Source organism: Phalaenopsis equestris, unplaced genomic scaffold (assembly GCF_001263595.1).
Source record: "Phalaenopsis equestris unplaced genomic scaffold, ASM126359v1 Scaffold000068, whole genome shotgun sequence".
NCBI lineage: Eukaryota > Viridiplantae > Streptophyta > Magnoliopsida > Asparagales > Orchidaceae > Phalaenopsis > Phalaenopsis equestris.
In genome coordinates this window covers 271968-286264 of record NW_018164510.1, presented here as the reverse complement: position 1 = coordinate 286264, position 14297 = coordinate 271968, and the positions used below count along the sequence as shown (strand labels likewise).

The 14297-nt window shown below is 32.9% G+C and overlaps 1 protein-coding gene across 1 annotated transcript in view; it reads left to right on the top strand.

The window, feature by feature from the left end:
• Positions 1-14297, top strand: part of LOC110019677 (protein transport protein SEC23-like) — a 35283-nt gene that overhangs the window by 5710 nt on the left and 15276 nt on the right. Inside the window, exons 3-7 of the mRNA XM_020717448.1 lie at positions 1244-1405; positions 1826-1968; positions 13135-13210; positions 13315-13487; positions 13590-13671. Coding sequence (XP_020573107.1) covers positions 1244-1405; positions 1826-1968; positions 13135-13210; positions 13315-13487; positions 13590-13671 — 636 coding nt within the window. The remainder of the gene's footprint in view (positions 1-1243; positions 1406-1825; positions 1969-13134; positions 13211-13314; positions 13488-13589; positions 13672-14297) is intronic.

The window sequence follows — 14297 nt, the reverse complement described above, 5'->3', positions numbered from 1 at the left end:
AGGAAGTACCTTGGTGTATGCTTTTTGTTGATGATATTCTTCTCGTGGATAAAACGAGAGAAAAAGCCCAGGAAAAACTTGAATTATGGAGGTCTACATTGGAGTCTAAAGGCCTTCGTTTAAGTAGAACTAAAACTGAATACATGGAATGTAATTTTAGTAGTAATAGCTCTAGTGACAGAAGTGTGACTTTGGGTGATCAAATTATTAAAAGGTGTGAACGATTTAGATATCTTGGGTCCGTTGTCCAAAGCGATGGTGATATAGATGGGGATGTTAATAGTAGAATTCAAGTTGGTTGGTTGAAGTGAAGGAATGCTTCGGGTTTTTTGTGTGATAGAAAAGTACCGCTAAGACTGAAAGGAAAATTTTATAAGATGGTGGTGAGACCTGCAATGCTCTATGGCGCTGAATGTTGGCCTTTAAAAGAGAAGCATAATAATAAGTTAAGTGTTGCCGAGATGAGAATGATTAGGTGGATGAGTGGCTTTACACTTAGAGACAAAATGTGGAATGAATATATTCGTGATAGGGTTGGTGTAGCTCCTGTGACAGACAAAATTAGAGAAAGTCGTCTTAGATGGTTTGGTCATATTAAACGTCGACCATTAGATGATCCGATTAGGAGAGTAGATGCTTTAAATTCGACTTGTGTTAAGAAAGGCAGAGGTAGACCTAGGAAGACTTGGGCTTATTGTATTAAAAATGATCTTAATTTACTAGAACTAAATGAAAATATGACACTAAATAGGACGCAATGGAGAAAAAGGATTCATGTAGCCGACCCCACGTAGTGGGATTAAGGCTTTGTTGTTGTTGTTGTTGTTGTATGCATTAACTATGACTGCGTATGACATTTATTCCTGCAATGTTCAAATTTTTTTAAGATATAGAAGCAATTTTGTCGAAGCATATGTGAGTTAGTATGTCATGCTAGCATACATGTGCATATATTCATTCCCTAAGTTTACTATGGTGAAACTCAACAATTAGAGTACTTAAATTTGCTTCTGTTGTCCCCATGGATGAACAATTATTGGAACATTCAACGACTATTTGTGCGTTGCTTTTGTATTCCTTGGTTTCCAATTGAGACATTTTTACAAGTTTGGCAGGGTTTCAGTTGCACTGTTGTGCTATGCCATATCTTTTCTGGAACCTAAGTATTATATGAACGGGATCTTAATTTGGCTTTGATATGATTGCTCGATGGTACTTCTTATGCTGTGGTTTCCTTCTGCAGATTGTTTCCAAAGATTTATCAGAGCCAGTTAGATCACACAAAGATCTGGATAAAGATGCTGCTCCTCATTACCATAAGGCTGTTAAATTTTATGACAATCTGTCCAAGCAGCTCGTTAATCAGGGCCATGTTTTAGATCTATTTGCTTCTGCACTTGATCAGGTTTATTTCATTTTCATTCGTAAACTATGTTGCTTATATCTTTCTAGAGGAAAGAGTTTATGTTTTAACGTTTAAAATTATTTCTGGTTTTTTTTTTTTTGGACAATTTATTGCTACCTATTTACAAACAGAACCCACAAAAAATCTCCAGTAACGCAGAGATATTTTTTAGGGGTGGGTCCAAGGGCATCTTCAGAGTAATATCTTTTCTGCTGCTTGTCTCATCTTTCACGATAGTGAATAAGATTAGAAATGAAATTGTAGGGAAAGTTCTTTACTTGCTCTTTTGTTTGTAACTAGATAGGTAACTTCTTTGCACCTTTTTTTATTAATAATTTCTGAGGTGAATTCTGAAGTTATATTGGAAATCAAGTCCATGTGTTCCAAAACTCTGTTCCTTTCAAAACAATTTCTGTTCAGGTTGGCATTGCGGAGATGAAAGTTGCTATTGAAAGGACTGGTGGACTTGTTGTCCTTGCTGAAAGCTTTGGGCATCCAGTGTTTAAGGATTCTTTTAAAAGAATATTTGAAAGTGGTGAACAGTCTCTTGGCCTCTCTTTCAAGTGAGTTTTATTGCATTTTCATCGGTTTAATTTAAGTTAATGCCCTAATTTCTCTAACATTTAAAGAGGCAGCCAAACATGAAAATGTAAATCCATTTTCATGCAATCTGATGCTCTGATCATCCTTTGCCATCATTATTTGTTTGCATAGCTACTCTTTTTGAACAATTTGTCATGCAAATTATCTGTTGCTTCCTCAGAAGTTTTGTCTTATAGGTGCAAACTTCCATCCATCTCACATGTATTTTAAGGCTTTTTCATGTGGCCTTGGGGAAATCATAACCATATATCTGTAAAAAATGAATATGGTAAGCATAAAAATAAGCTCCAGCAGCTACTGGAACATTGAGGAAAATAAGTTTGATAAAAAGCGTTGCTCATAATCCTTAGTTGGTGAACCTCCTCTTTAGGAAGCTTGTAGGAAAATTCTATAGCTGTACAATAGATATAATTTCTTCTATTTAATTTTTTTAAACTCTGAAGTTATTTACGGATCTCCTGCACTCTTATGGTTTTAACATTGGATGTTTAGTTCCCTTAATATTATTTCGTGAGCAGTATTGTTGAGTATTTTATTGTGATGTTGTAACTAAAGTATGCCTTTAGTACCTATTATCATGCTTTTTAATAGCATAGTTGTGACATTCATTACTGCATCCGATGAATGTTTAAACTTTTGTGGCATGAATGCCAGTTCTTTATGTCTGCGATTTGTTTTGGAGGTCTTAGATATTCTTTAAGTATGACTGCGAATGGGAAAACCTTCCTAACTACACTGTTTGGCATGTCAGGTTTCTCTGTTTACGCTCTTTATCGTCTGTAGTGTAATCACAATGAAGCCTTTTGTTAACTGTAGCTACCCTTGTACTTGTAGCCGGCTACTTCTGCTTGAACTCTATTGCAGCATTATAAATTATTCAATTGGTTTAAGTCTGCTGCTACTGTCATGCAAAAGATAAGATGTCACTGATATGTCTCATATTACCATGAAACATAGACATCGGAGTGAGATACATATACAAGACATGCATAAGTTCAAGCATGTCAATGCTGTCTATTTTAATTAATGTATTCCCATCAATGTATTACAACTCTTTTCTTGAGTAGATTTGGTTCCTAAATAGAAGGCTTAGTTTGGTGTGCTCAAATATTCAATCTTCACACCTTCAAGGAGTTATCTTGATCTTGATCCATTTGAGTAAATGGATGAAACAATAATCATCCTAGTTTCTTTCTCAACAAGTTGAGGAATATGGCTATGCTAATAATTTAATTCTTAAGCTTTACCGTTAGAGGAAATTAATATTATAAATCATTCACAAGCTTTTTTATTCATATTGCCTTTTAATTTTTCGAGCAATGATTAACAAGTCTGCAGCAAACTTCAAATGTACCATTGCTCTTTCATGAATATTTGGAAGTCTTTGTAGACTTACGTTTCTCATTTTGAATATCTCCATGTTCATATTGCTAAGCATGCTTACAGTACCTAAAAAATGAATATATGTAATAATTGAAACTTCAACTTTTAATAATTAATAATTTATACCACAAGAATAATTGAAGATTACCTTGGATTCATCTGAGTGGGATAAGCAATGAAGGGAAGTGCTGCTTTTGTTCCATTTTTAACAAATAGTTATAGACCGTTTGCATAAAAGATGGATATAATTATCTACCTTTCCGCAATATTGAGATATTATCTCTTTCATCTATTCAATCATATCATCCCACACATGCCTTGTATAAGGATGTGACAAGGCTTGTCTCGAATCTACTGCTTTAGATATCTCATATGTTGGCTTTGTAGATTAAATGCTATAATTATTTTGTCTCACCATATATTATCCAATATCCTCTCCTTCACAAATTTGACCTTATTCACATCATTTTCTTGATACCTTTTTTACCTGTCCATAATTACGATTGTTTGTACTTCATATCTAGTTTTGAATCTCTTAACCATGATGATTGTAAAGTAAGTTTTTGCTGTAGCTACCATTTTTAGTTTAACAAATTCATTGAAAACTGGACGTCTCATATAATGTTTTAAAAGGTGGGTGTTTTAGCTATTATGGGGTGAGGAGTAAGTCCCAAAATTGTTGGGACTTATTCACATCATTTTCTTGATACCTTTTTTACCTGTCCATAATTACGATTGTTTGTACTTCATATCTAGTTTTGAATCTCTTAACCATGATGATTGTAAAGTAAGTTTTTGCTGTAGCTACCATTTTTAGTTTAACAAATTCATTGAAAACTGGACGTCTCATATAATGTTTTAAAAGGTGGGTGTTTTAGCTATTATGGGGTGAGGAGTAAGTCCTAAAATTGTTGGGTGTAAGCCCCATGGTTTTAAAAGAATTATAATACATAACTGATAAGAGATAAAAAATAAGAACTTATATTCATTAAATTTTAAAACAAATCTTCTTGGACTAAAATCTTCAAGATATTGACATTAATCCACAACAAAAGTAAATAAACATATTTGATCCAAAAATAAATTGGTTGTGCTCAATTGATCTCAATCATTGAATATTATTCATTCTTTAAGGTCATCCTTAAAATCTTCTTCTTCACCAATAGTTGTGTCTAAATCACAACTAGGTTATTCATGTTGTCCCCACTTCATTAAAGTCATCACCATACTCAGTTTTAGGTGCATTCACAATTCATTTCTACTTATCATTATTGCCTATATTATAAAAACAAAAAAAATGACATTCGTAAATATTTTAAGATTTTTTTTTCTATCAGAATACATAATTATGTAAATGTCCATTAAAAATAATATGAAAGTTATTGTTTTTTTATTTAGCTTTCTTTTTTGTGGGAATATGCTATAAAAACATCATTTCTTCCCTTGCGTAAGATTTTGTGATTGTTAATTTTCATTAATTTTGGGCACATTTATGGTTACACCAACATCAAATATATATTGTTCTTCATTCACCTAAGAAGGTTTCCATGGAAGCATTGAACATTCATGCTCAACAATCCACTCATCATCAGAGTCTATGTCATTTATTAATATTTGATCAAAGTCTTATTTTTCATCTTATACTTCTCTCCCTCAATTTAGTATTATATTTTACATGCACTAGAGCGTTCAACCTATTGTGCTCCAACCTGTTTTTCTTCTTAGTATGAATATAAGATAAAAAACATCATTTTTAAGAAGTGATATATACAAATAATGACAATTTTAAAAAGTAAAAAAGTTATTACTAATTCAAAAGTGCTCTAATTTTTTTCATAACCTGATGAATTACAAGAGAGACTAAAAATTCGAATAACAAAATTCATTAACTCATGAGTTTTTCCACCAAACAGCTTGTGCTCCAACTTATAAATATAAGCCATGACCGGTATTTTAATCCTCTCTTAGAATATTTAGAAGAGGTCCAACACTTTTGATACAGTAAGCAAGATGACCCAAAAAATATCGATCAAACAAAATAACAACTTGAGTTTTTATACTGTCTGTCTTTTTAGCCTATTGAATAGAACACCAAGCTTCTGAGGAAAATATTGCCTTAAGTAGTTGATTTTGTTTGTAAATGCTTTAAAGAGTTCAATATGCAGTAGCAAGCAGTGTGATGGTTGGAAGAACGAGCTCTCTCCTCATTAAAAGATCTCATCAAGCCAAGAATCCATGTATGCTTTTAAATGAATTTAACAACTTATTTTGCTTTTGCAAGCATGCTTTCCTATATCTTCAACTTTTCAACATTTTCTAACATGAGATCAATATAATGCGATGCACAAGGTGTCCAATAGATATGTTTTCTTTTATCCATCACTTTTTTACCCACATTTACATAATTCGACCTATTATTTGTTATATTTTGCATCATATTTTTCTCACTGACTTTCTCAATGACGTAATACAGAAAAGTGAATAATAACTCATCACTATTTATAACATTAGAAACATCCACATATTTAAGAATAATGTCTCAACTAGAGTTGTAACAAGAAAATTAATTAAAGTCATTCTTTTTTCTATCTATCCAACTATTTGACATAATTGAACACCTATATTTACTTCATGCCTTATGCTTCTCTAACATCTTATTGATTGTAACAACTTTATCTTTGAGTATCAAAGTTCTTAATTCATTCATTGTAGGTGGAGTAAAACTATGTCTAAAGTTAGGAACTGCTTAGTTCCTTCAAACATAAACATATAATATGAATAATTGACAACATTAATGTCAATTCGGTTGACTAGCAAAATCTATCAATTGCCTTACATGCTTCTTTTTTCATCTTTCTTTTACTTGGCATTTTTAGTAGAATTCCTAGCTTATGTTATGGTGAAAGAATGTATTGGACCTCTAACTTTGTGTCCTCTCAGAGGAATTCAATAATTATGAATTAGTGACATTTTGACCTTCATAACTACTTGTTGCACCACTTATAATGTCACTTAATACACTGTAATGTTGAACTTTGACTTTGCATCTTCTTTTAATGCTTTCTTGCATTTCTTTTGAACTTCAGTGGGGCTTTAGTGCATTGTTTAATGCCCTTATGTGCGCCGACAAACTCTTTCTTCATTTTGTTTATTGTTCCACTACACACTTGATTGCAAAACTTACATCTAAAATATTTTTCATTAGGTGTGCTTATTGTATGTTGCCATGCAAAGTTCTTAACAGTGTGGCTACTACCGGTCACACAATCCAACCCTTCAAGTAGAAATTAATTATTAACATTGCACATCAAAATTTTAAAAAAATAGTGTAAATTATTGTCAAAATATGCCATCAAAATGACCCTAGGGGGTGTTTGGTAGCACCTCTGAATAGGATTTAGCATTTGATTTACAAATGCAGTCAGACACAATACGAATTTATTAATTTTTCGGATTTGTAGTCCGAAATTTTGCCTTCGATTCGGCTTAAATCCAAATTTACTATATTCACGGGAAGGGTGGATTTAACAAATTTATGATTTACAGATTTACTAAATTCTACTTGTAGCCAACCCCCTATAGATACGGATTTCAGTGTAGCTACACTGAAATCCACACATTATTTGTTCTTACATTTCAATTTCTATGAACCTTCGGGCCTCGCAGGATATAGGTCTGGATCGTGTGACGATTATGGAATTGCGAGCCAACTGCGTGAGAGACAACTTGAATCGGATTCCGCGATGGTGACTTTGTGATAATTGCGGAACTTCAGATTGAGTGTGGGTCTTTATGAGCAACTGAGAAGATGAACAAAATGGAAGGGAAGGGAGGAGGCATCTGGATCGCGCAATGCTTTCTGCATCTGCGGAAGAGTGCGGGAGAAACATTGTGGTATAAACAAAGCTGTAATGATTTGGTTAGGTCTGAGAAACAACATAATTAGGTTTTTATTTTCTTTCTATGTAGCTGCAAGTGGGGCGTATGCCCCCCTGGGGCACAAAATATGTTTCGGAGTGTAAAAGGCCGGGGGAGTACGCCCCAAGAGGATCACAACCCCCTCATTGGGATGGGGTGTAATGCCTTTATATGTTCCTTTATTATTGATGGTATTTATAGTTCATCTTGTGTAACTCTGAAAGTTAGAGTTTTTTTTTGGTGCCTCAATCCAAGTATCCAACCATCACAAATAATAATAATTTCCTCATCATTCTAAGTTTCTTTGATTGATTCAAACATTTTTTTCAACTCATCTTCTTTTCTTTGGTAATGCTGTTGTCATCAAAAGATTATAATACAAGGAATATATCTTATAAAAGTGTGATTAGCTGCGCAAGATAGTCCAATTGGAACAATATAAATTCCTTGATTAATTAAATGGAAAAATGGCTTAATGGATCATGTGAGCTATATCTTTGTGGAATTGATCTGAAGCCTAGTAATTAAATGCTCTTTCAATACTTGTCGTTTGTCCCATTATTTTTCTCACTTTTTTGGATCGTAACTTCTCCTTCCCTCCAACAAAAATAAATTTTCATTTGATTTTGGGATTGAACATTAGTTAAAAGTCAAATTTTTCAAAATAAAGAACATAAACCTTTTTAAATGTGGCATTCTTCTTTTTTTTCTCAGCCTTTGCATCTAGTTATTGCAATCACCCTGGTTATATGCATGTTATTGTTGGGTATCATAGAATGATCCTCCTAGTCTATGCTCTCTTATATTTTTTGTAACAAATCTGACATTCTAATTCTATGTTTCTTCCCACTCTTATTACCCTTTTTTTAATTTGAAAACAAAATTCCACAAACATTTAATATCATCATCTATGAGATTATTGCTAATTGTATTTGTAACTAATTTAAAGATCACTATTCTATCATACTATAAAAAAGATCTGATTAAAAAAATTGCCAATGAATAAACTCTTAAACCTTATAAAGTAAAATCAATATTAGTGTTTTAGAAAAGTTAAAATGCTTAGATAAAATCATAAAGACAAAATAATTTCCTTTGGCAAAAAATAAAAATCAAGAACTAACACATTTTAAATTCGGTGTTGAGAAAACATGCTAAAACAATTAGCATTTAGTTATAACACTTGATTTGCTGGAGAGATAGAGAGGGAGTATGCTCAGTAGAGAAAGGAGGCTTGATGCTTTTGACACTAATAACACTTGACAGGAAGAGCTGTGTGTTTAAGATTGACACTTATGTGGTTTACACCAAACAAAATCTTTGCTAGGGCTTCAATTCACAAAACTAGAATAATACTGAGTAGTAGGGCAAAAAAATGAGAGCAAGAACTAAGTGGGGAGTGTCTTGAATGCCAAACATTCCTGAGCAAAAGTGAGTGAGTCGTTATGCAACTTGTAGGAGTGAGATTTGCCTGTGGTCTTGATTTGCGATCACCGAACATGATGGGTGAGAGGATTCAGTGATTCAGAGAAGGAACTAAGCAATAGCTGCATTATTTGAACTCTAATGAGAGGGAAGTTTTGGGTTATTATAGTTCACAGCAGCGAGAGTGAATATTTGAGTAGAAATTGAACTTCTGAGTGAATCAGACCCTTAAATCTTAAAAATTCTTAAATGCATCCGCTAAGTGCCCCACATGTGTCGCCTTTGCGTCGAGTTGTGTATGGGCCCATGCTTGATTTTGATTTGGGATTGAAATAGTTAGGATATAATTTTAAGTGTGCAAGATATGTGTCTGGGCATTACGTTAGCATTTTTGTGTCTTGTACTAACACTATATTTTTGATGTGTATGTGTTTTCAAGCTCATTTTTCTGAACTGTTCATCTATTAGATCATGAGGCAGCATATTTTATATGCTTATGTATGAATAGATTTTGATGTTAAATGTATATTTGTAATATTAATTAGTAGTCCTAAGGAACTACTTAAGCACAAGATTTGGTTTAATGTTTTGCCAATAGTTATGGCACATGTTGGTTATCAATATTTTAAGTTGAGGGAAATGTTGGTTAGAAATCATTAATCAAAAGGAGTTTGCAAAAGAAACGCAAAATTATGAAGTAATCATGCTCTTAATCATTAGGGAAGTTACCATTGAGACTGATGAACAACTCATACCTTTAAGTTACTGAACGCTTAATAGACTTTCAAGATATGATGCATGAAATATGTGACATTCAAAACAATTGGTTTGCTTTTTTAGTTCATGAAGTATCAAATCTTTTTATCAAAATGAACCTGAAAAAACATGTCTTGAAATGGTAATTAGATCAACTCATATCAATTGTTTTTATATGCGGATGTTTGATTCATTGGATTGTATCCAGTCTATTGATTCCCAAGTAAGATGTCCCTTACAAAATGTATATCGATAACATAACTATCAACAAAAATACGATAAAGTAGAGGTTCATAGTTCTATGATTGAATGAGAAGATCTAATTTTGGGATTCTTATTTTCTTAGAGATCAATCTTAGAAATGGTTAACAACAGATCTATATTTTCTTTGATATTGAGCGGAAATAGATTTTATGATACCCGATGACAGGCATGAATGAATAGTGATGCTATTTGATATTTTTAATGGTCTTTATGATGATTATACATGAAGTTTTAAGACCATTTCTTGTTGAATTTTGTGTTGTCTGTTTTGATGACATTTCCAGTTATAATATATCTAAAGGTGAAGCATCTCAATCATCTGCAGCTTGTTCTGGAAACACTTTGGGGAGAGAAGTTACATATTAACTTCAAGAAATGCTTCCCTCCATTCTATTTAACTTTTTTGTTTTTGTGGTTTAAAGTATTGGATGTTGATATACAGATATTTTTTAAGGTTATTACTAAGTGACATCAGCCACTTCTTATTATTCAAAGTTTTCATGAACTGGACATTGTTTATTGTCAGTGTATTAAAGGCTTTAATTCTATTATTGCTTCTTTAGTTGATATCCTGCAACTGAAATTCAAATCAAGTGAAATTCAAATGGACTCTTGCTCCTGCAAAGGTATTTGACAATATCATAGCTAGGATGAACGAGTTCCTCTTACTTATGCTTCTTTACTTTGCGAAAGTTTTTGAAGCATCTTGTGATGCTTTAAGAAATGGAATTGATGGTGTATTAGCCATGAAAATTATCCTATCGCCTTAAGATGAAATTGAGGAATGCTATGTAAAAGTGCTCTACCATAGACGTAGATGCCTTCTACTATTGGTGTGTTTATTTGCTTTGCCAAGAGTTTCTCTTATATTTTGAACATTAAGCTCTACAATATTTGCAATTCTAGAATAAAAAGGCTTAGCATGAAAAATGAATTGCACGTATCTTACAGTATCTTTGTCCTTAAACATTATTTAATTGTTGAGAATAAAGCTGTCGATGCAGCGAGAATGATTTTATCTTGGCACTATGAATATTATGATTTGAAAAAATAAAATATGATTATTTTGTATAGCCCAACTCTCTTTTGATTTATCTTAGTTTGAAAAACAAACAAATTTTATCTTCTAATTACGATTTGCATTATGAACTCCACTTAAATGGATCATAGTTATGTATTCTTTGTGCTTCCTAATCTGGGATTTATATGCTTGAGGACTTTTTGGTTACATGAGTCACTATTAAACTTTCTATTTAGTTGAGGGAAGATTATGTTTGCCTCTAATTATGAAAATGGTCATTGGGGTAGTGAGACAATGTTGCACTTATCTAATGTGGGAAGTCATCAATCAAACATCTTGTCTATATATTCTCTTTCGCGTGCCTAATGCATTGTTTAAGACATCAACTTTGATTTTGCGTTAGGATTACAGATTACCCATTGTTGTCCATGGACATAACTCCTTATTAGTGGCAATAAATGTTCTTCTAAGTTGACATATTTCATTCTCTACTTTAGCCTGTTGTGGCTAAATAATTATTTGAGAAATTCTTTACCTTAATGTCCTTCACACCTTTATTATATCTAAGTGGATATAATGTTTGCCAATAAATTTTAAAAATTTAATTAAAGCTTTTTGGAGTATTATTAATGTTTTGTTGCCTTTCACCCTCATATTGATGGGCTCACAATTGTAAATAGAAGCTTGTAAAATTTACTATATTGCCTTATTAGTAATAGTTTAGGAACTGATATTTTTTATTTCTTATAATGGAATTTACTTACAATAGTTTCTAAGCATTGTCACTAGGAAATACCCTTTGAAGTGATGCTTGGGTCAAACTCTAGAAAATTAATATATTTCATACCATTACCTGTGCATGCATGTTATGATTTCATTACATTGTTTAATAAGCGTATGCATAAATTACATTTTGATATGAAAATATAATTTTATTTGCAAAATAGAAAGTATAAGCTTATGGTAGATGTTTATGGGAGATTACAAGATATAATAATGATGATTATGTGTTCATATTAATCCAGGAAGTTTATAATGAAGCATTTAAGAAATTCATGCTAGTTCCTCAACACTCAACAAAATAGTAAGGAATCTTATACTAAATGCATATATTTGATTTTATTTTTTGTAAATATGAAAGTTCAACTTTCAATGGATTTAATGCTATATAGATGTAATTTAAAGCCTTCGAAGTTTCTGACAGGTTTTTCTTACGAGTAATCACTGGATTTTTGCCACCAATTTCTGTCTTGTTACCAGCCCCAACCTCATTCCTAGCTATTAAATAGATTCCATTGTATGAGATCATGCTTGGTTTGAGTATCATTACTTTATTTGATGGAGAGGTCACCTACATTCAGATGACACTTGGATGACTAATGACGTGCTTCTGTGTATCTTTCCTGATCTTTTGGATGAGTACTTTTGACATAACCCTTTGGAGAAGAGTTATTCATACCCAATGGGAGTTGATGGCTTTTGCTCAATCTGCAATGCGTGATTGATTTTATATTTCTTGTTTTATTTAAAAAATTATATTTAGAAAATATTAGAATATGTTTTTTTTGTGTATCAAGGCATATTTGTTTCTTTACTTGTAATTTTAGGGCTCTTTTCATTATAAATAGGACCTCAACACTTAACATAGGATTATATGGTTAAATGTAATAGTTTTAGTAGAGGGCCTCCCTTTCCTCTTATGTTTCTAGTTCTCTCTCTCGTACTTGTTTTGTTCTGTCTCTCGTCCATGAAGCTCCCTCTTATGTACCTGTTTGTTTTCTTTCACTTTTGGTATCGCTTGGACCATTTGAAGAAAACTTGCCTTTTTGTATGTTCCATTAAAGAGAAACTGTAAATCTAGCAGATAAAGAAATTTTTCTCTTCTTATTAAATTCATTTTTTTATGGTTCTTTTTGTATTTTGAACGTTGCAGCGCTGGTTGCTAGTTTTTTTTCCCCTTGAGGAGATTGACCTTATTCTCTTGATGATGTGTGTGCGCTTCTCTGGGCTTTTCAGTTGGTGTTGGGCATTTGAAAGTTGAGATAAGCATAGGAGTGCCTCGCCAGTGTGGGCTCAGTTTTCTGAGCTTTCACTTCCAGTTTCACTTCAAAACCAATAAACTCCAACATCTCTATCTTTTAGTTTTTAAGCCCAGCAAGTTTTTGAATCCAAAATTGCTCTGTAGGAAGCCGCATTTGCAAAGTCCTTCACATTGTGGAGGCCAAATATTATCTGTGAGGCGGTTAATTGTACCAATATAATGCATACTGCATTAACAAGTTTCATTTCTTCATGCATATTTTTTTGCTTGATAGTGGTATTATATATGCTAATTCCTATCTTTGATTTTCCATTCCAGTGGGACGCATGAGATCTACTGTTCAAAAGAAATTAAAATTCAGGGTATTATTGGACCTTGCACATCTTTGGAGAAGGTAGCATTGTCAGTTCCTTATCCATTATTACAACATGCAGAAAATTTTGTGCCAAAATTGCCAACATTTTTAATAAAATGTGCTTGGTTCTATATACTTCACAGAAAGGAGCTTTGTGTTCAGATACGGTGATTGGTCAAGGAAATACAACTGCATGGAAAATATGCGGTCTTGATAGGAGCACTTGTTTGACTGTCTTTTTTGACATATCACCAAGTGAGCGATCAAACCAATCAGGAATCCCAAATCCTCAATTGTATATACAATTCTTAACAAAGTATGTAGTATATTTACTGTCATAGTTTTATTGCTTCATTGTAACTCATGCTTGCCTTGTTAGATAGCGTTATTAAAATTTTTTTTTCCTTTTCATCTGCAGCTATCAGAATCCTGAAGGTGAGATTAGGCTACGAGTTACAACCATCACTAGAAGATGGGTAGAAGGATCTGCAAATACAGCGGTTAGTTATCAAATTATTAAAGCATCTTATTTTGATCCTCTGGTTTATTTTTTATTTTTATTTTTCAAATGTTTTTTTTTTCCACTCGCCGCGTAGTTGGATTTGAATTTTGTTAAGATTTTTTAATTGTTTTTTATTGAAAATCTGGTGATAGCCTGCCTACCCATTTGGTTAATGACTTTTTCCCCCATTTAATTGGGCATCATTCATCTTAGTTTTTCAGTATGAATGGTATGCAGAGCATTCACTCAACTTTGATTTCTCATTTTGGATGGGGAGCAGCATATTCAGAGATTATCAAGGAATACCAACGAGAGAATCCTATATTAATGTCTATACCTCAGTGACAATATGGCGAGCAGAGTTGAGTCGTACAATCCTGTGAAGAATACAATATATTTGATTGAATTTAGATATTTTCTAAGATGTAATATTTACGCTTGAGCTTCTCGTATGATCCTTGTTATGGTGCTGCAATTTCTACTATAGTCCCGCGATCGCTCATGCATCTGATCTGGGCGCAACAAATCCTGCGTGGCATGGACTGGTTCATACCAGGGTTTTGAGGGCTGACCAACCTTCATAATTGGATTTACTTTCTCCTTGTGGGATGGGTCCCCCCCCCC